Source organism: Amblyomma americanum, chromosome 8 (assembly GCF_052857255.1).
Source record: "Amblyomma americanum isolate KBUSLIRL-KWMA chromosome 8, ASM5285725v1, whole genome shotgun sequence".
In the NCBI taxonomy this organism is placed as follows: domain Eukaryota; kingdom Metazoa; phylum Arthropoda; class Arachnida; order Ixodida; family Ixodidae; genus Amblyomma; species Amblyomma americanum.
Genome location: NC_135504.1, coordinates 12,252,882 through 12,276,035, shown reverse-complemented (window position 1 = coordinate 12,276,035; position 23,154 = coordinate 12,252,882). Strand labels below are relative to the sequence as shown.

The following is a 23,154-nucleotide window of genomic DNA, read 5'->3' as shown; positions in this document are numbered from 1 at the left end:
GGGGCTCACGTAGCGGTGACATGGCGCGTTCGATGTCTGAGCCTCCGAAAACCGGGACGAAGTGATTGAGAGAGAGAGAGAAAGACAGAAAGGCAGGCAGGTTAACCATGCAGTGCCCGGTATGTTACCCTACACGTGGGAAGGGGAACGGAGGGAGAGATAGAAAGGGGAGATGATCACTTTTCCACATGCCCGTTGGCCGTTACTTGAAGGGTACACAGGGCACACACGGATAGTGCACAATCTCGCACTCAGTCCTGAGTCCTTCAAGAACTTGAAAAGTGCCTTCAAAGCTGAATTTCGAGAATACCAGGGGCGTGGTTGGGTTATCCATGTATAGAGCTCTGATAGCACGTTACAGGTATGGGGAACACGAGCCGTACACCTCAGCACATGGTTTCAAGACTAACGGGCAAAACGGGCGAAACGCCTTAGTGGGTTGAACAGACCAATTTATATAATACCGCCTGAGCATGGCAATCCTAAGTGTTGACAAGAAGTCTTGATAAATATGAGGTCTGAAAGGCGTTGTTATGCACTCAACATAAAAAGAATGGAAAATGGGCTACAAATGGCTGTTTGAGGTCGCACGAAATCTTGGTCTTTGTGCTTCTATGCTCGATATTCGGAAAAAGGAGTGATAAAGTTCTACGAACGGCTCGCATTAAAAAATGAAACGGTTCACGATTTCGCCGATTCACCGCGAACATCACCGTCACAGATCACCGTACAACAAGCCGCACATCACCGTACACAACAAGCCGAACATCCGAACAAGCCGAACATCACCGTACAACAAGCCGAGGTGCGAAGTAAAACAAGCGAATGAGACAGCTGATGGTTCAGAATGCTTCCGTTGATACACGCCTCGTGAAATGTGAAGCATGTTTCGGTCTTTTAAGTAGCCGAGCACAATTTTTTGAGACGTTAAAAACATGCTCCCGTGGGTACCACGTTCGCTCAGGTTAGTGCTAATATGTTATGAAAACCTAATTTTTCTGAAGAAATTGTGACGCGCACAGAACAGTAAAGGGATATGCCATGTTGTCAAGTTGATGTCTACAAACCTCTCCTGGGCTTGCCCGCCAACAACAAAAAAAGTGCTACTGAGTGCACTCTTGGATTTAAAATTCGTTTCGAACATTGTTGTGTTCGAATATTCGAAAGACACAGTAGACTGAGTTCTCTAATTCAGTGCGAACAATAAGTGTATGAAATTAACGTCGCATTCTAGATAGATAGGTATAGACGCTCACTGATTGGAAGGGCAGAAAGGTCCGCAAAAGATATATATATATATATATATATATATATATATATATATATATATATATATATATATATATATATATATATATATATATATATATATATATATATATATATTTATATATATATATATATATATTATATATATATATATATATATATATATATATATATATATATATATATATATATATATATATATATATATATATGAAATTAAATATGAAAGTGTGAAAGTGTATGAAAATGTATGAAACTAAAGTCGCATTCTAGATAGATAGATATAGACGCTCACTGAGTGGAAGGGCAGAGCGGTCCGCAAAAGATATATATATATATATATATATATATATATATATATATATATATATATATATATATATATATATATATATATATATATATATATATATATATATATATATGACCTGCTACTCTGCTGATAAGTTACGATGTGGTGAGAAGAAAGATGAAAGTATATACAGGCACGTTACAGTGCCGCCATGAATGGCTTAAGTGAAAAAAATCAGCAACAATCTTTCCTGTTGCTGTGGCGTATTGATTCTAGGCTTTCATATATTCTCACAGCTTTAGCTGCTAAAAACTTTGGTTAGGCAACTATGATTAAGGTATAAGCTGATCGCAAGGTATAAGTCTAGAAAAATTGGCCACCCTGAATACGCAATACCTCGACCATACCGGAAGCTTGAAAGAACGCAAGCATAATCTTAATTCATAGCAAAGGAGACGCCAAAGACGAAGAATTACAGACCGATCAGCTTACTGCCCGTTGCCTGCAAGGTGTTTACTAAGGTTTATCGGTAATAGAGTAGGGCAACCTTAGACTTTAATCAACCAAATGACCAGGCGGGCTTTCGTAAAGGATATTCTACAATAGATCATATTCACACTATCAATCAGATGATAGAGAAATGCGCAGAATATATTCAGCCCCTATATATAGCCTTTATTGATTATGAAAAAGCACTTGGCTCAGTGGAAACCTCAGCAGTCATACAGGCATTGCGGAATTAGGGTGTAAATGAGCCTTATGTCAAAATACTGGAAGATTTATCTAGGAACTCTACAGCTACCATAGTCCTCCATAAAGTCAGCAATAAAATTCCAATAAGGAAGGGCGTCAGGCAAGGAGACACGATATCGCCAATGCCTGTTTACCGCATGTTTACACGAGGTATTCCGAGGCATGAATTGGCAACAGTTGGGGATAAGAGTTAACGGAGAATACCTAAACAATCTGCGATTCGCTGACGACATTGCCTTGCTGAGTCACTCAGGATATGAACTGCAAATCATGATCAATGAGTTACAGACAGAGCAGTACGGTGGGTCCAAAAATTAACATGCAGAAAACCAAAGTAATGTTCAACAGTCTAGCAAGGAAACAGCAGTTCACAATTGACAATGAGGTGCTGGAAGTAGTAAAGGAATTCGTCTACTTAGGGCAGGTAGTGAAAGCTGATTCGATTCATGAGAGGCAAATAACTAGAAGGATAAGAATGGGGTGTAGCGCATATGGCACGTTCTCTCAGATCATGAATAGCAGGTTACCAATATCCCTCAAGAGAAAAGTGTACAACAGCATAATCTTACCGGTACTCACCTACGGGGCAGAAAAGTGGAGGCTAACGAAAAGGGTTCAGCTTAAGCTAAGGACAACACAGCGAGCCATGGAAAGGAAAATGATAGGTGTAACGTTAAGAGACCGGAAGCGGGCAGAGTGGGTGAGGGAACAAACACGTGTTAATGACATCCTAGTCGAAATCAAGGGCATGTACTGCGAAGGCAAGATAACCGCTGGTCCTTAAGGGTAACGGAGTCGATTCCAAGAGAAGGCAAGCGTAGCAGGGGGCGTATTATAGGTGGGCGGATGAGATTACGAAGTTTGCCGGCATAAGGTGGGCGCAGCTGGCAAAGGATAGGGTTAATTGGAGAGACATGGAAGAGGCCTTTGCCCTGCAGTGGGTATAGTCAGGCTGATGATGATGATGATGATGATGATGATGATGATGATGATGATGATCGCAAACAGCGTCTGCCGACAGTGCACGCTAACCAAGAGCCGTCACTGAAACGGTAACCAAATAGAACGCCAAGATTGGGACGGACATTCCATAAACTTCGGCGCTCAGCCGTAGCTCTAACTGGAACCCATGGGACTCGTCGACTACCCACTGTGTGTGCAATCCACGCGCAAGCGTCTGCGGCCCCTCATATATCCCATGATCATTGTTTTCTGTTCGAGTCTAACGCCCGGCTAAACAGGCGTCCCATCGCAACTCCCGTTGTCTACCACGGGATGCGCACCATATTCTAATGCCTAGCACCAAGCTCGGCAACACGTTTGGGATAACTAACGTCCCGAGCGCGTTTTTATTCAGGCTCCGCATAAAAGGCAGTTGTGTAGGCGTCTGTGGATTACGAAACTATCCCATCGACGCGCCGCCATTCGATGGCGATAAATACTGGGGCCGCACACTCTTAAAAAGAAGATAGTAAAAATGTAGTAAGTGCAGCAGTTACTTTGTTTTACTACTTTTTTACTATTCACTACCCTCTTCAAGGTATATAGTTACTAAAAGTAGCACTTGCTACCTTTTTACTAACTATGGCCGCTAGTTACTGCCTGATCAGTAACCGTTCCTTTAACCCTAAAATAAAGTCAAAGAATTCAACTGACGCACACAGTTGTGTGAATAAGTTGGTTTTGAAATTAAACACTTCAATAGAAGCGTATGGTTAGCTAGACTAAGCTGTTTCTACAATCTCAACTTCATAATCAACGCTGTTATCTTGGTTCAACAGGTAAGAGTCACTAGTCCATAACTGAGAGTCAGATTTCCGGTGTATATAAGACTGAGAAAGATCTACCTGTGCACGCACTGTGCGTACCGCGCGTGTGTGACCCTTACTGGTTTGTGTATTTCTTGCATTCTGGGCCTTTATGTGTGTCCGGTAAGGCTGTTTGATGCCATCACCTCACATAATTTGTGCATGTAACGCACAATATGCCTAAACCTAGGTGCGTGATTTACGGCCAGCACACTCTGGTAGCGCTGGCTGGTTCGAGAATTGGTCAAATTGTCCATGTAGCTTTTTTCCCCACAAATTTAGCCATACACGCCAGCACACCGTACGCAGAACCTAGCAACATATGGGAAAAGTTTCTTGGTCAATACTACTAGCTTTTTATTTGCGACTGGAGTGGTATTCACTAGCCTCTTGAATTAGTAACTTTCCTTAATTCTACTTTTACCACCTCCATTTACTAAGAAGGTAGTGATTCGTGCGACAAGTAGCTGGTTAGTAGTTATTTAGTGAATTCATTGACCTTTTTCTTTAGAGTGCAGAAGGGCTGCACGCTTAACACGCTAGACACTAGACACCCACATGAGGTTGTTCGCCTATTGCTTGGAGGTAACCTTCCTCGAATGTGCACCCCCCCCCCCCCCCTCATCGCAGTCTACAAAAGCCTCACCGGACGTTAGGTCTCATTCATGCGTAAATCAAAGAAGTCCAGACACTCCTCCACAACCCTATACACCGGATAAAAGACTTCCGCAATTCCGTAGGCAGCGCCTGAGGTCAACACTGCGGGAATACCCCTGCCTGCAATACATGTTATGCTATTGCCTGTAAACAAGCAAACTCTCCACCTTCCCTTCGTCCCCCCCCCCCCCCCCCCCGATTCTTGAGAGTGAGTGTCTGGCTAGACCCAGTGCTGAAGACCAGCTCACCGAAAGAAGCTGACCGCACGAGGGAATACCCATTGAAACGTGTAACACCATCTCGGCTGAAATTGCCGTTTGACTTTAAGTAAAGTTTCTTTCACTCGTTTGCTCGTTCGTCCGCTCGTCCGTTTGTTTATTAGTTCATTCGTTCATTCAAAAAAAAAGCAGCAAACCCTGAAGTTGGAACATTTGCGTGAAGCTCAGGCATGGGGAATGTCAAATGTACGTAACAACGAACAAGCAAACAACTGCCATATTCAAAGTAAAATAAAAAACAGAAATTAAATCTGCAGCGACATGCACAGCCCAGTGCCTCGGAGTGAGAGTTGAGGTCAAAAGCAGCGGCTTTTTCGTTCGAAGTGCCAGCTGAAAGAGCCATACGCACTGAGGAGAAGCCCGCATAATAACGCTAACTACAGCTCTATGGAAAGAAACACAATGTCGTCAACGTCTGTAGAAAATCTGCGGGCAGATTTTCAAATATTAGCAAATGTTATCAGTTTGTGGTTTAGCTCTTTTCTTCATAAATAGTTTTATGGTTTATGGGGGCTTAACGTCCCAAAGCTACTCAGGTTTCTTCATAAATCTGTGTGAACATAATTTATTTCATTTTATTGTTCCAAGATGAGAGCCGAAATGAAGATGGACTAAGTGGCTCTAAAAAATCGCTTCTTAACTGCACTAGCTGGCACCAGAATTACGAGGTAACTCGATTACTTATGTCAAACTTTTTCCAAAAAATATCAAGGCACCCTGGCACTGTGAACACAGGGCTGAGCTCGTAACGGGTGGCCGAAATTTAAATTTACACAATATTCGACGCATAAATTAAAAAAAAAAGGAAATACAGGACAACAATGGACTGGTAATGAATCGTGCAGCGAACTTTGCGAAGTTCGAGGGCCCAAGAGAACGTCTCGCTTTCTGACAGTAGAATGTTCGTTCGAATATGACGGTTTATATATCTCGATTATCATGAATTAAGGCATCCAGTCTCAGCGCGTACGAAAGTGCTCCCATTTCTCCATTCTGCCTGCTATCCTTTACTTCCGCTGCCCCAGCTCAGGTGCTTCAGTATCGATGGCAGATGCCGGGGCTAGCAAAAATCTTTTCCTTACTTTTTATTATTATTTTAGTAAAAAACACTTACTACTGCTACAGTAGCTATTAGCACCGACCCGGCGAAGAAAACAGTCGCTAAATTGCTTCAAGCTCAATGCAACGCACGCGAAGCGAGGCCTACACAGCAAGAGTTCGAGGCGAGGGCGATTTAATGCACATTGCGATATCGCATTTTGGAAGCTCAAAGCATGCCGCAAGAACTTTCGCGCTAGTTCCTTGATTCCTGTACAAAGTCCAAACTGCGTGAGAACGAATGTGAACAAATAAGCGCACACACAACAGTTATCTTAGTCTTGTGTCTGTGCGGTCGCGTGTATGTGTCCTCGAACGTGGGTCGGGGACTTAGGCCTCTATGTGTTCTATATAGTTTTTTCCCATAAACAACAGAATTTGAATCGAATTTTTTGCTGTATTTTTTATGTTCTTGCACTGTATCTTATTTTCCACTCCTGCTACAGCCCCACCGGGGCTGCAGTATGTGAAAATAATTTTTTTTTCGTCCATATCCATTTTCGACCAGCTTGAACTTGTTTAAAACCATGTCATACAACAGAAGCCCCCGCGGTGGCTCAGTGGATATGTCGCTCCGCTGCTGACCCGAAAGACGCGGGTTCGATCCCCGCCTCGACGGTCGAATTTCGATGGAGGAGAAATGCTAGAGGCTCGTGTACTGTGCGATGTCAGTGCACGTTAAAGAACCGAGCCGTTCACTACGGCATCCCTCATAGCCTGAGTCGCTTTGGGACGTTAAACCCCATAAACCAAACCATATGATATACCTTTACAGCGCGCACTAGTTTCACCGAGCCGGTATATTTCACGTAAAGCTAGTTCCGTGAATTGGGGAGGCAACTCAACTTCATTACATAGATTAGATGAAACTAAAAATTGGGAAATAATGTGGGCAGAAGACATAAAGCGAAGAGCTGACGGCCAGAAGTCTACCAAGGTTGGCTACCAAAGGAGGAACACATACTCAGAGGTTGCGGAGAATGACACTGAGCAACGTAATTCTCCGTGACAACGTGGCTGTGACAGGTCATAAAAACAGACCCCGCTAAAAATATGTAATTAGACTTCCCCGATTCATTCTAAGTGCACTCCTACCGTTGGTTGCTGTTTATTCGGATGTAACCAAAGGCCAAATAAACGGGTATTGCCAGTCACCGGCTTCGGTATCGAACGTGAGGCTGATCAATGAAATGGCGAGAAAACAATGAACAACATGAATGTCACTACAATATAGGGCCTTTAATTAATGGCCTGAGAGGTTATTGATTCCGTACTGAAGAATGTATATAGGTTTGAATGGGTCAGCAAATAGGATTATGGCACATTTGGTTTGGCTTTATAGGATGGACGTCCCAAAGCGGCTCAGTATATGAAGGATGCCGTAGTGGAGGGCTCCGGATAATTTCGACCACCTGGGATTCTTAACGAGCACTAACAACGCACAGTACACGGACCTTTCACATTTTTCCTCCATCGAAGTGCTACCGTAGCGGGCGGATTCGAACCCACGACTTGCATGCACTGTGTGATGTAAGTACACGGTAATTAACCACGGGTAATCGTAGTTATACGGAGCCCTCACTAAGGAGTCTCTCAAAGGCTGAATCGCTTTGGAAGCTTCATCCTATAATGTTAAACGAAATGTGCCATAATCCTATTTGTCGACCTATTCAAACCTGTACACATTTTTCAATAGGGTTTGCAACCAGCCAAACGCAGCCATGCGGCTACAAAGAAAAGCTATACAGCTTTCCCAGAAACTTCGCAGTTAAAGAAAAATTCGTACTGGTCCGGGGTTCGAACCCGGGACCACCGCTTCACCGGAGCAGTCGCTCTGCCAATTGAGCTAACCGGGACAGCAAGCTTACGGTAGGGGGAGAGCGAATTGATCAATAACTCGAAGTGGGAACAGTTTTGGTGAAATGTTTTACGGGAAGCCCTCAAGGTGGAGTAAATTTGTAATAAGGGAGTAATTTCCCGCGTCCAGAGGTATTAACTTAAGTGTGAATTACGCAGAGGTATTAAACTCGGTCGATGATTGTGCATATGATGATGAATACGACGTTTCTGTCTTACTTGGGGCTTGCCATAGACGCAGGATATGCAGGCGCAGCACGCGTCGTAACAGCAGCGGCAGCGTCGACGACAGTAGCGCCGTAGTCGCCTCATGCGACCACCCATGTCGACATGCGAACACCGGCCTCAACAACGGATCTCACGGCCGCCGATCAACCGTGCTCCGGCTCGAAGCGAACAGTGCGAACAACTGAACGAGAAAGAAGGATGCAAATAATAGCGAAGAAGCGCCGCGCTGATCTCAGAGCGTTGCCAGCCGATATCGGCGACAAAGGCGGTCCCTGACGCCAGCGTCTGGGAAGACACGTGTTCACGGCCGCCGGAAGTGAAACTCCGGGACGAACACGGGGCGTTCCTTATACTTTCTTTTGTTTTCTTCGCACATTCCCTCAATCTCCTTCACTTCCTTTGCGTTGCTTCATTCTTCGTCGCCTTCCGAGTTTCCGCGGGGAGTGCAACACACCGCCCTGTACAGATCGCGCAGATTGAAATTGTTTCCAGCAGCGTGAGTGAGGCATGTGTGTTATAGAAGGCGGAATAAGTGAATCCCATTAGAACGGAACTCCTACGCCGCCACTTCCGGTTGCGCAGCTGAGTCTTCTGCGTTTTCCTTGGGCGACGAGCTCGGCTTTAGGATTGTGAGCAAACCGCGCTGGGGAAACTACTTGTGCTTATCGGCAATGCCACGTGTGCCGAGAGAGGAAAGCACAAAAGGGAACGGAATTAAACAGTGAGCGTGTGTGCTGTGCTGCTCGGCTCCGTTAGGGAAGTGTTGCTTTGAATGCCACGGCTCAGACGGACGATATGCTTTTTTTTTACTCCTACAGAAGGAGAGTAACTCCAACCGGAAGTTGAGTTTGCCGCATAGGAGAGCAGCTGAGAATGCCGGGAGAGTTGGGCGACCTCATGTCGGTCTTTTCGACTGTCAAGCGCGCGGAAGGAGGCTTTCATATATTTAGGGCAGCCTTGTGGCGGAAAGACGAAATAATAATTGACGAGTTTTGAGGAATACGGTTTGTTTTATAGGCCGGCATGCGTTGGATGGCATTTACACTCGTTATGCAAGCAAATGTGAATTTTTATAAGATAATTTATGTTAGAAGAGCCTATGGACCATGGCAGTGGCACCAGCTACACCTTTTCGCGTATTTTATGAAGTCATACTACAATGGCCAACAAAACACGAAGCGCTTCAATTGATTGATTGATTGATTGATTGATTGATTGATTGATTGATCTAGCGACAGAGGGAGGAGGGATCAAACTGATCTTCCGAACGCTCCTCAGTTCCAATATCTGCGCACCCGTTTCAGAGCGATTTCAATTGAGTTCCGCTACAGAATGACGCATCTAGCCGTCTTACGCAGGGAAACGTCACCTCGTGTTTCGCCCCGCAAACTAGACTGACAGAAACACTCTAGCCAACACTCGAGTATGTATCCGTACTTCCCCCGCTGTCATCCTATTTTGCACACGTCACTTCAACGCCAAACCCAACTTTTGCTTCGTTCCTACCTGGCGCTATCTACAAAACTGTCTCCCTCTCTTAACCATCCACCCAACTCGCCCGGTGGCCTTTACCGTTCACCGCGCAATCGAGAGAAAAACGACTTGAGCGGCCGACCAATCGCCGTCATTCTAAGGACAGCCCCATGAATGGGAGCAAACAAAAACAAAGGACGAGGCTCGCCTTAAGCGTGGCAAGAAAGCCAATTCCCCGGACCTGGGTTAGCTGGCCCCAAATTCGCCCCAGCGGGGCGCGCCCTAAGTGTTCCCCGCACTCGCAACGAGGTCCGCAAACAACAGCGAGCCAGCGACAGCAACGAGGACAGCAGCCGCTTGACCGCGGTGAGCGCCAAGAGGAGCAGCGACGGCAGCGCCAGCCATCACAGCGGTGGTTGGTGGCGGTAGCCGACCCGCGCGGTAATTGCGCCTCGCTGTTCTTTCCACGCACAGACGACAATCTCCTGCGAGTCTTCTTTTCTTTTTTCTTCCACTTTCTCTTCCCGTCTGTCTTGCGCCAAGGAGAATTACAGGACCAAAGGATGCACGCGGTCACGGTGGCGACCTCGCTTTAACCGCGTTTTACGCGAGAGAGAGCGCGGCTCTTTCTTCCTCTGTCTATCCTCTTAGTGCTCAGCCACCGAAGCTGCTATAAGCTTGCTTCCTCGCCTGCTTGTCTAAGCCGCCAGGTGGCGTCGGGTAAAGGAAAATTACGACAGCGGCTGTCATTCGCCCTGAAAGAACGGGTGGGAAAAGGAGTACAGTGTGCGATACAATGTGGAATTTTTCAGACCCTCCTGAGTACGCTGTTTCGCTAATTTGTGCGTCTAAAATGCGCGTTCGCGTGTGACCGTTCGCGTGAGTATACATATTCGTTGCGCGTGCGTGCGTGCGCTCGTGTGTGTGTGTGTGTGTGTGTGTGTGTGTGTGTGTGTGTGTGTGTGTGTGTGTGTGTGTGTGTGTGTGTGTGTGTGTGTGTGTGTGTGTGTGTGTGTGTGTGCGTGCGTGCGTGCGTGCGTGCGCGTGCGTGCGTGCGTGTGTGCGTGCGTGGTAGGTGTGTTTATGGTATGGTATGGTATGGTATGGTATGGTATGGTATGGTATGGTATGGTATGGTATGGTATGGTAAGGTATATGGGGTTTAAAGTCCCAAAGCGACATGCGCTATTAGGGACGCCGTAGTGAGGACTACGGTATAATTCAATCCTGGGGTTCTTTAACGTGCACTGAAGCCACGCACTACACAGGCACCTTGCGTTTCGCCTCCATACAAACGCAGCCTCTAAGACCGGGACCGAACCCGAGTCCTCGAGCTCAGCATTCGAGCGCTCTAACCGGTGAGCCACCGCGGCTTGGTAAGCGTGTGCGTGCGTGTACGCGTTTATCCCGCGCCTGGTGTTCTTCGCCGCTGTATAGACGCGCTCTGCATCACTTTATTATCACCTCTTCCCAAAAGAGACACCTCGTTTCTCCTTTCGCTCGCAGAGACAGCTTGATTGATTCTCCCAGCGTCCCTGCACTCCCGTATGACCGCGCTATGGCCACAGATTACTCTTCATTCTGAGAACGGCTTCTGGCAGTCGTATTGCGCCACTGTTCCTTCCTTGAAGAAACGCAGTTTCTCAGACGTTTGCCCAACTATTACTTTATGAAGACTTATTCCTATTGATTACGACGTACCGGACAAGCGATAACCGGCACATGGAGAACTTTCTACCTTGGATACTCGCGTATCTGAGCACTGTCCTTCGTATCCCCTGTCGTCAATATTCCGCTTTGTTGTAGGGCTGTCGTTATGGCAAGCTTAACGTTGGTGCTGGCATTATCGTGTCATCAACGCCATATTCGAATGTCAACTAGTGCAAAGACCTCTCCTAGTGAATTATTACGGCTTGTCGTTTTTGCAGCTGCGTCCTTCATATATATCGGCAAATTTCTTAGTTTTATCTCTGCACTTGACTCTCTTCTTGCTACTTATTTCTGCCGGCCATCACTTACCCTTTCTCCGCTTTACAATCGCGCCCAAGTACATAAGTAATTACTTGTTGCGTCATCTTCATAGAGTGCATATCGACGCCTGCTAAGCCTACATGCCGAAGTAGCTCCCAGTTCCTAGCCAGCAGTCGCCAAAGATCTACCAAACAGCGCTGTTTTCTAGGCCTCAAAACATGTGTTTATAAAGTCTTTCCGCATCATCAGTCGTATATGCGTTGGCAAAGCATCAAAAGCTCCCCCTCTTTTCATTCCTTTATCGTTCACGTGCGCCGAGAACCGACAAGCTTTATACTCAAACCTACTCTATGCTTATTTTTCACCAGAAAAAGCATTCGAACCGCCGGAAAACGAAAATCGTGAGGTCTACGAAAAACATCCCGACGGCTGCCTCTGCTGCTGTCAGCGGTGAGGGAACACCCGGAGGAGGGTGTTGGCGTCCATAAAGAAATAAATAACTAAAATAGCCCCGGAATATCGACCAATAAGGGCTCCCATAGCGCCACCGATCTGTTGTATTCATCTTTTATAGAAAATTTCGTTGGCGATGAATAAAGGAAAAGGAACAGACGGCCAGCACCGTCTTTGGTTCGCATCCCTATGTCGTACAGACGGCCGCCGTGTGCAAGCGCAGAGAAAGCAGACGACGCGAAGTGGAAGTGGAGGTCTTCGATTCCTTTTATTCTCCGTCTTCTTTCGTCTTCCGACTGCTTTTTCTTTTCTTTTGTGTCTCTTATTTTCTTCTCTCTTCTTTCTATTACTGCCTCTCGCTTCGACAACAGCTCTGTCCTCCTATCTTGTGCGTGGGAGGGCTCTGCACTTCGGCATTACCGCCTTAAAGCTTTCCGGAAGCCGACGAACGTGACGCGCCCGTCGGCTGGCGAGACAGCTGCTTCTGCTAGCGACGCGACGGACGGGGAAAAAGGGGGAAAAGATTGAATTTCCTTTTGAAAGAAAAAGGGGAGAGTAGGGAGAGGCCTTGAGTGAGCCGGAAAGTGAATGAGAAATATTATGAGCGTCTAAGATGAGAGGAAAAAATTAGGGCCTCACCTAACGTGACGGCCGCTTCAGTGTAAACCGATAGAGGGTTTTAAATGCGCGGCATTTAAAATGCAACATTTTCCTGTATCCACACTTATTACACAACGTGAGCCTCTGAGAAGTGTTGGTCACATGACTCTTGATTCGCGTGACTATTTACGCGACCAGATAATTCAGTACTGGAACTCAAGTACCGCGATCACTTTTACAAGATCACTCATGACGCGCGCGCGCCACTGTGGACTGGTTCCTCCGCAGCGATACTGTTAGCCACGTGCCCACAACGCCATCTTGTATGAGCCACGCGATCGCCGCGCAAGAAGCCCTTAACAGGGGGCGCTGAAGAATTTTCCTCCTTTTCCGTTTAGCCCCCTTCCGATCCTCGGGATGGTAAAGAGCATATACAAAAGTAGAAATTATTACGGGCGATATGAAGTGATAAGAATGATGATAAGGAGCGACGAAAGATTTCCGACGGTCCCACCTCCTTTTCCCCTTCGAATACACAGCCCACTGCCAGTCCGGCATAGACGAGGTCGTCACAGATGGCAGCAGATTCCCCAGAGCACCCAATCCGCGTTACGCATATTGATTATGGCTCAGGTTGTTGAGGAGAATATTGTCCTCGGGCACCATCTGAACTCTGTAGCTTTCGGTTCGGCCATAGTGTAGCGCCTATTACGTCACCAGAGCCAATGAAACGAGATAAAATCTACTCCTCATGCAACGCAACCATCCTCTCCCCCATGGAAATGTCCCACAAGAACCATTCATATGGGATTACGGAAATGTGGAGTCTATATCATATGAACACATATATAGGAATACTTTCCATCTGTTTCTCGCATGGTTTCTCAACCCTATCCGTACATTTTCCACATTATTTCCATACAATGTGCACAACGTTATATGCAGTTCATATGAATTTTTAATTCTCGATATGTGTAGCGCGCCTACGCTATTTTAAATAGACTCGATATGTTATACAGCTGAACCTCGTTATAACGAAAATGAAAGGGTCCAGCGAGTACTACTTCGTTATAACCGCCGCTTCGTTATAGCCCGTGTTGAACGAGCTTCCAAGAGGAATCGTCATCCCTTCGTTATATCTATTGTTTGGCTATAAATCTTTTTTTTTATAACGAGGTTCGACTGTATGTTGTTCTCCAAGTCAGACAGGAAACACAACGAGTTATGAAACTGGCTATATTGAATATTTCCGCAGATTTATAGTCGATGGTTTAACGGCGTATCGTCTGGTCGCGAAGCAATTTCAAAGAAGTACACTCACCCGTGTCATGAGCAAAATTGGCGTTTCTGAAGTGCTCCGGCTCCTTTCTCCACATTGAGCAAAAGCTAACCGTTGCGCTCTCGGAGCCTCCATTTTCTTTCTACTTGACACTGTTCAGTGACTTGTGAATTTCTTCCGCTATGATTCTTTAGAAACTCGACCTATCTCCCAGTTAACGCGACTGGCGTTAAGAAAAAAAAACAGTCTTGCAAGAACAGTGAATCATCACATAAACCTTTCTGCCTATTGCGAATCTTAGTAACCCTAGCCAAAGATGCAGACTTAAAATATAATCATCAAATAGGCAGGCGAAGCGACAAGAATAAACAAGCAACTCTCAGCGAGCGCCACTAAATTTAAAGAACGTGCGACCATATGTCATCATAAGTCATCACGGGTACTGGTATTCTAATCTACAACATGCAGCCTCTACGCGGTGTAAACAAAAAAAAATGATAAACCGAAGAAGTGAACGCTTCGAACCTCGTGCCAACAAGCACAAGAGAGGAGAGTGACAGAGTGTTGCAAATGCCGTTTGCGGCGCTACCTGAGAACTCAGTTGGCGGGAAAAAAATTAAATGAAGGTTGAAGCGAAATTCAAGACTGCGGGGGTAGCGCCACGTGTGGCAGGAAGCTAACGCTACACTTCGAAGTCAGCTGGGGATTCAGTAGTGCTGCACGTTCCTTCCCTCTTTCTTTCTTCCTTCCTTTCTTTCGTTGTTTCTTTCTTTCTCTCTCTCTTTCTTTCTTTCTTCCTTTCTTTCTTTCTTTCTTTCTTTTCTTTCTTTCTTCCTTTCTCTCTCTTTCTTTCTTTCGTTCTTCCTTTCTCTCCTTTCTTTTTCTTTCTTCCTTTCTTTCCTTCTCTCTTTCTCTCTCTCTCTCTTTCTTTCTCTTTCTTTTTTTAATTATTTCTTTCTTACTTTCTTTCGTTTGTTCTTTCTTTCTCTATTCCTTTCTTTTTCTTTCTTTCGTTCTTTCTTTCTCTCCTTCTTTCTTTCTTTCTTTCTTTAGTGAGCTAACGATGCGTCTCAAGTCAGAAAACAAAAACAAATTAATATGATGGAGGAGCAGTAGGCATTGAAGCCCCCCCCCCCCCCCCCCCCCCCGCTCAAAAAAAGAAACGGAATCCGATATTACTTTCTTTCGGACGAAGCTATCACTTCGAACTTTATAGTGCCTCCAGCGCCTTGTGTTGCACTTGAAAAGGAAGCAGACTTCTGTCCCAGCCTACTTCAAGCGGTCGAAGATTACAAGCCTGGCCTTAGTCCAGGTTGCGTTTCCAAAACGCAGCAGAGGAAGCGATGTAAGGGAAGAAGGGGGGGGGGGGGTGCATGGGCGAATCGAGGTACCGGCTCAATCTGACACACACGGTTTGCTGCGAATCGGGAAAGTTTCAATCGATTCCAACAAGGCGCCGACTTGTCGTGACTCGGGCCAGGTGGCGTGCCACCAGAGAACTGTCGCGCGGCCAGACCGAAAGTGATTCCGAGAGCGCCTCCAGTTCGTGCAGAGGATGTCTGCGGCCGATCGCGCTCCGCCGCCTTAAGCACACGTCTGCGCGGTGCTCAGAGGAGATCCAGCCGCCGAATGCGTGTGGGGTTGGGTACGGCGCTCAGCACTCCTGACGCTTCGAGCCAGGCGGTAAACAATGCTGGCAAATAGGCATCAGATTGAGCGCGGGTAGAGAGACAGCCGAGTGGGTTAGCCAATCGAGACCGAGGTAACGATGTTCTGGATCAGGGAAAGAAGAGATAGGTAAGGGAAGGGCGTTAAATGAGAAGATAACCGAAGGTCGCTTAGGGCAACCGAGTGGATTCCAAGGGACGGCAAGCGTAGCAGGGGGCGGCAGAAAGTTAGGGGGGCGGATGAGATTAAGAAGTATTCGGGGATAAACTGGCCGCAGCTCGCACAGGACAGTGTTAATTAAAGATAAATGGCCGATACACTTTTCTTCCAATGGGCCTAGTTAGGATAATAATGGTGATGCAGATAATGAGAATGCGACTTATGCAGGGCGCCAATGACCTGTCGTTCACAGCTTCTGTTTCTGGCGCATATCTGCAAAAACTAAGATAAGGAGGATGAAGCAGTAAACAAAGAAGATGGATTGATTTATTGGTTGGTTAGTTGGTTAATTAATTATTTGTTTTATATAATTAATTAAAATGCTTCTGAGGAAAGGAAATGACGCAGTAATTGTCTCACGTACGTCGGCGGGCACCTGAACAGCGCCGTAAGGGAAGGGATAAAGAAGGTAGTGAAAGAAGAAAGGAAGAAAGAGGTCGATTTATTGGTTCCCTTTATTGGAATCAGGATAGCGCTGTGTGGCCTAGTAAATGGGGGGGGGGGGGGTAGAATGTGAGGAAAATGGACATCCGGAAGTCAGTGCCGGTAATGGTCACAAACAGCCGAGAATAACTGGACAAATGATATTAGTTTGCGCGACTGCCACCGCGTATTACATGGCGCTGTACATATGAAACTAGCACCGGATTTTTTTTTAAGTGTTTGATACAACCCACTGATTTTATATGACGCCCAGGACTAATCAATGCGGACACAGGAAGCATTATGAAAATCGTACTTCCAGTGCGCACTAAGTTTAGGCCAGCAATATCGAAATGTTCGAGCAGGATCTCACCGCACTGCATATTTTTGACACAATGGTACGCGAAAATATCCCCACTAGGTCAATCGGTGCTAGCTCCTTTAGTTATAATGCAAATCGAAACAATTGTTCACGGTTCGGGGATTCGCGCTAAACTAGTTACGGGAAAAAACACGAAAAAATACACGGAGAAACCGAAGAACAGTCAAAGGGCGCATTTCTCACGTATTTCGTTCTATAACTAGTTTATCGCGATTTCCTGCACCGTGAACAACCAACTAGCCCCATTCTCGCCTTGTTCACGGTGTTCTCAGAGCAACAAAATATGTGATAAAGTGCGTATAAAAATATATTTATATTGTTATGAGATACCTATGAAGACTCCCGCGGCACTATATATTTGAATGAGATGACTCTCACAGACAGTTTGATCAACTCGGTTGCGCTTAAATTCTCAATGTTTCCTTCAAACAGTTTGGCAGAATGAGCTTATAAATGCGAGGTATGCGCTGCTTCTGCTTGCCTCTCCAAATAAGGAAATCCCTACAAACGAGCAAACGACAACCAGATAGACCTTGCAAAAGTCAGGCTATAGAAACGATCTTAAATACTGCCGAAACTTGCTTTAAGAGTGGCAGTGTCGACCAATAGGAATTCGTGAATACATTTTCATTGCCACTGCGGCGTACACTGCATGCGTTATACGGCCGCAGCCTGAACATGGGCAGGAAGAAGGCGACCCATCACGTGACCACTCACCTCTCGGGATGCCTGCAGGCGCCGATTTTCCTGCTTCCACGAGAGGGCGGTGAAGTCTTCGAAAAATCCTCCGTCCGAATCTTGGACCCTGCAGAAAAGTGGAAGAGAAGAAAAGAGCTACAGTCAGCCTGTCGTAATTTCTAATCCAATCACTGCACGCATTTTTTTTTTTGTGACAGCTATGGCTTAAGATAGCATTCTTCCGGGCTATTTGGTGCGATTCCATTTGAGCGGGCCAACGTGAACGTTGGGACGAGGTTTACTTGCGTTCCGCCCCCTTGCACCACGCGCACAACCCTCTCCCCCCCTCTCATGTATATAATTCGCTTCGCTTTTCTTTTTTTATTAAAGTTGTCAGCCAGCGAAGTCTTACGTGTCCCCCTCGTCACAACGTTCACGCTGGCTCGCTCAAATGGAATGCTATAGCTTAGCCTATCATCAACGGGTGGATACAAGTGACCAAAACAATGGTGTGCAGCTTTTGCTGGATGATGCCCTTTCGGCAAGAAGACTTGCCTTTGCCTCACAGTGCCCTAAAGACGGATCTCGTCGTCTGAGCAGTGCATCAAAACTGATGCTCTCGTTGCGTAATGTCTCGGCTCTGGTAAGCAAGAAATCCTTTATTTTGTGTGACCCCGATAATACACCACTTTGTAATAGCATCGAGAGAGAGTGTCATATGTCGTCTCACTAAATACCGAAACCTCGCTACGAAGACGCCATAAAAATCCAAGGCTAATATTCGCGGACTGCTCGCGGTGCATGAGCTGAGCAGAACGGGCATCGTTGCGAAATAGCCAATAATATTTCAACGGGGATGCGCGAGCGCAGTGTGAAAAAGAAAGTCAGAAGTGCCGAGAGCACGGACGTCCGAAAGGTTCGAAGCTTACGTGCAGACTTGTACGCAGTACCCACGTACGCGAATGTACACATGGGCCATGCGCAGCTTCTGACCCAGTTTACCGGCGTGGATTACAACGGCGTCCGCATTGCACAACAGTGACCGAGACAAGGAGCTTATGTACTCAATCGCTGTCAACGGTACAAGGAGCGTGAATCCAGGTTTCGTTCCGTAATTAAACAAATATGTGTGTGCGTACTAATACATTAATGCTGTTTTGACATCTTCAGCTGGCTGACTGAAAGTAATCTGGACCCCGTCAGTGTGTACATATATATATATATATATATATATATATATATATATATATATATATATATATATATATATATATATATATATATATATATATATATATATATATATATATATATATATATATATATATATATATATATATATATATATAGGAAAAAGTAACAATCTTTATTCTAACGTTTCGATCAGGGTCTGGTCTTCATCAGAGTGTGTGTATATATATATATATATATATATATATATATATATATATATATTTATGAAGGGGGCCAACAGTCACCGAAACCAAGGTGCATAGGGGAACGTTAATTTTTTTTTTTATTGTGTTATGCTTATGAGTGGGATAATAATACTTAGATTAATAAATTGCTTAAAGAAAATTACTTATAAAGCAGGTTTCGGTGACTGTTGGCCCCCTTCATAAATTTGTCAAACGGGCCCCTCATTTCCTTTAACTTGTCTGCTAATAGCTTAACGAGGGTCTCGGTTCTGGCAGTCTTGATGCCATAGGTAGCATAAGAGGGCTCTCGCACAGTTTCCGCCCTCACCGTTAGTTGACGTTCTACGTCACGCTCGCGGTATTACAGGACGTGCTACGTCCGCCGCTATGGTCGAGGGTGGCGCTGGTGAACACTCTCAAGGCTCGCTTACACCTAGTAAACATAAATACCCACGACAGCAGCAGATTGGACAGCCGTCGCCGTAGCTCAGTTGGTAAGAGCACCGGACGCGATATTCGGAGGTCGTGGGTTCGGATCCCACCGGCGGCATGGTTGTTTTTTCTGCTGCTTTATAAGTAATTTTCTTTAAGCAATTTATTAATCTAAGTATTATTATCCCACTCATAAGCATAACACAATAAAAAAAAAAAATTAACGTTCCCCTATGCACCTTGGTTTCGGTGACTGTTGGCCCCCTTCATAAATTTGTCAAACGGGCCCCTCATTTCCTTTAACTTGTCTGCTAATATATATATATATATATATATATATATATATATATATATATATATATATATATATATATATATATATATATATATATATATATATTGAAAACATCACAAGATTTAATTCACGACGTTTCGGCTGGAGGACCAGCTTTTTCCGAGTATATATATATATATATATATATATATATATATATATATATATATATATATATATATATATATATATATACCCAAGAAAGCAGCAGATTGGACAGCCGTCGCCGTAGCTCAGTTGGTAGTGAAGCGGACGCGATATTCGGAGGTCGTGGGTTCGGATCCCACCATGGCGGCATGGTTGTTTTTTCTGCTGCTTTATAAGTAATTTTGTTTAAACCAATTGATTGGCAGTACAAATTAAACAAAAATAGAAACATTCCCCTATGCACCTTGGTTTCGGTGACTGTTGGCTTCCTTAATATGTTTGTCAAACGAGCCCCTCATTTCAATTGCCTTTATATATATATATATATATATATATATATATATATATATATATATATATATATATATATATATATATATATATATATATATATATCACTCAGTCAAGAAATCAATCAGTTAATTGGTGCCTATTTCTGAATATGCAAGTGTTCAACGCGCGAATTGCAAATAAACTTTACTCTTTACCCTCATGTTCTAGACGCGAAGCGCCTACAGTGCGGCAGACTCATAAAAGGGACAAAATTTAATCAATACTAATAATACCAGTCTAATATTTCCATTTTGCCTGTAATTACAGTTTCCTTTAAATGAGGCAGATATGTAAATGAGCGTGGGCTTATACACTTAGAAACCTGGATAAATGCAGGCAAGTACGCCAGAATAACATCAGATAGAAAAACTATTTCCAGAATGGAGAATTAGAAACGGTTATCGAGACACTGACAAATGAATACGGCAGGACGAATTGTGTAAGTGTGTGCAAAGCGGTATTTCTTCACCAGTGTAGAACAACTGGCGACGGCCACCAAGCGGTTCACCACGGTTTCTTGCCTTTATTTAAATGTGTACGACTGATTGCTGCTTATATTCGCAAATATAGCAGCCAGCCTACTATCTTCATTAACTCCAACCGTTCTTTGAACTTGAGTTTAATATCGGACGCGACGTAGCAAGTCGGCCAGGCCTTCTAAAACAATCTCCCGACGCTTTGCGGCTGTGCGAACACTCGCTTCGGAGCGAAAAAAAAAAAAACTACTTCATAAAGACGACTCATGCTACAGTCTATTAAATTAGGTCTTGGCCAGCGCTTCATTCGGCTATTTGGCTGCTGCAGTTTGCCTTGTGACCACGACTCTTTATGATATTCTGGTCGGCGCAAGATCAAAGGCGTTGGGAAAGTGGGTGTGATGCCAACTTTCCTCTAATATAACACTGAATGTATAATGTACGCGCTTAATAATTTCGTCCGGGAAATTTTCTTATTTACGTTAGGTCTCCGTTAGATGTGCCTGACTTTCCATCACGAAATGAATTCCGCGAAGCAATTTCCTCTCTTGCAGCGCAAACCGACGCTTCGGGCGGCTTTCCGCCGTCTTCTGCCTCGGCACTACCCACTAATGGACGGTGCAAGTAGATGGGCGTAACTTGCAATGTTATATGAATTTCTAAACCGTTACATAGCGCAGTTCTGAACGTGCAAAATAAACAAATGTTACGTGTTCGGTGGTGCTAATTACACACTAGAATTTGAGGTGAAACAAAATATTAAAGTCTAGACCTAAGGGCAGTCGTTGCATCTGAGTGTCCGCGTAAAAGCGACGGCAGGTTTGAACACTTGCATTCTACTCTGTACACTTTCGCGATTGCACCACTTCTGTACTGATATGTTACTGTTACAATATTCAATCTGGCTCTTTCGCGAGGACTTTTCGTAGTTATGGTGGGGAGTAATGCATTCTGATTTAGTATAGCGTTTAAGTCAGTTTTGTACTATAAGCAGCTCTTACACTCAAATATTGTGCGCAACCTCGCGCTAATTTCAACCTTTTACCAAGTTAAAGTCTGGTATCACATTTGACAACAAAGCCAAACGCTTTCATGAACGTAATCTGAAACTATTTTGAAATGAGATCACCAATTATCAATAATTAGAGCAGCTACAGTTTCATTTACCTTTCCATAACTGCTTTTCCTCTAAAGCGCATTTTTTTCTGAACGAAAAAAATCTAAGGTTTGACGATATGTCATCTGTTTCGGTAGTAGTTTCATGTCGAAAAGAAAAGGGAACTCGGACCAAAGGTTGTTGCTAAAAAAGTTAGACGTTTCGGCTTCCGCACGGAAGCCTTGTTCACGAAATGTTTAACTTTTTTAACAATAAACTTTGGTCAGAGTTTTCTTTTCTTTTCGGCGTTTTTCCAAAACATGTCAAAGGACAAAACCGGCAAGTTTTTCGCAGAACACAGCGCGTTTCGGTATATGCACTATCATGTGTTTTTTTTTTGTAATTTACGGTGCATAACCTCTGACACCTTAAGATGTTCAACTCGACAGCATTCTGTCAATAAATCAAAGTGTTAATTATGCAGCGCAAACTCTCCGAATAAAGCGAAACAAAATGTTACAAACAGCGTGGTTATGGAACTTAATTCGCGTTGAAGATAAAACTCACAGGACGGTTACGACTGTGTAACGCGAGATTCAGCGATACCTATTAAGCGTTTAGTTTAGTTTAGGCATTCAGGCGTCTAGACACGTGACCACTGGTGTATTGGTCACGTGATGCACTCCTGCACTTGCAGGCGGGTGTTCCAGACAGAGCCACCCGTAGGCTTATGCGGCCCAGATTGACCGTGATATGAGGTGGGTGCGTTAATGACATCCACCCTGTGGGTGGATACCATTAACAAACCCATGGTTACGCCGACGGTGACGAGAAAGCCAGGGACGGGCGCCTAACAGCTGTCGCTGTAAAACAGACCAAAGCAACAATACCTGCGGGCCCATATATACGTTATAACGGAGAAGCGTTAGTGGAAAGGCGTCAAAAAGAGTCCGCCCCTGCACTAATGGAGCATAACTAGCACGCAGGGGGAAAAAGGGGGGGGGGGGGGGGGCGCAAGGCGCCCCGGTGAATTTTATACACAGGCCGATAATCCCGTCATCGGAAAACCATTAAGAAAGAATTCGAACGCGCTCCAGGTATTCGTTATGCGTTAGGAGCTCTGCCAATGCCAATCGCGGAATGCAGGCAAAAAAAAAGGGGCCGCCATAAGAAAGAAGCTTAAAGTATCGAAGGAATGCTGGAAGCAAAAAAGCCTTCCTTCCAATCTCGTTTAAGGTTTCGTCACGGGAAATAAAACGTGCCGCCGGCGGGGCTTTCTGTAAGCTGCACGAGAAACTATTACGGAGAGACAAAGCTGCGACAGCGCGTTTCTTAAATCTCCTTACAATCTCGCTCACTTTCTCCTTTTTCTGTCCTCCTCGTTTCATGCTTGCGGCTTGCTCTCTAGTCTGAAAGATAACTGGATATTCTTAATGGAGGAAGACGAACAGCAATGACGCGCGCGGCCCGTGGACGGCGGCGGCGGGTGTTTAGACAGCGTTCGAACCAATTTAAGGCTTCTTAACGCGTTT

General features: G+C 44.9%; 1 protein-coding gene across 11 annotated transcripts in view; it reads right to left on the bottom strand.

The window, feature by feature from the left end:
• Positions 1–23,154, bottom strand: part of LOC144100920 (BAI1-associated protein 3-like) — a 334,037-nt gene that overhangs the window by 89,649 nt on the left and 221,234 nt on the right. For 10 of the 11 annotated variants that reach the window (XM_077633833.1, XM_077633835.1, XM_077633838.1 and 7 more), the window contains one exon: positions 17,426–17,513. In XM_077633833.1, coding sequence (XP_077489959.1) covers positions 17,426–17,513 — 88 coding nt within the window. Of the gene's footprint in view, positions 1–8,231; positions 8,434–17,425; positions 17,514–23,154 lie in introns of those variants that run through there. The other variant, XM_077633837.1, reaches the window with a different exon arrangement.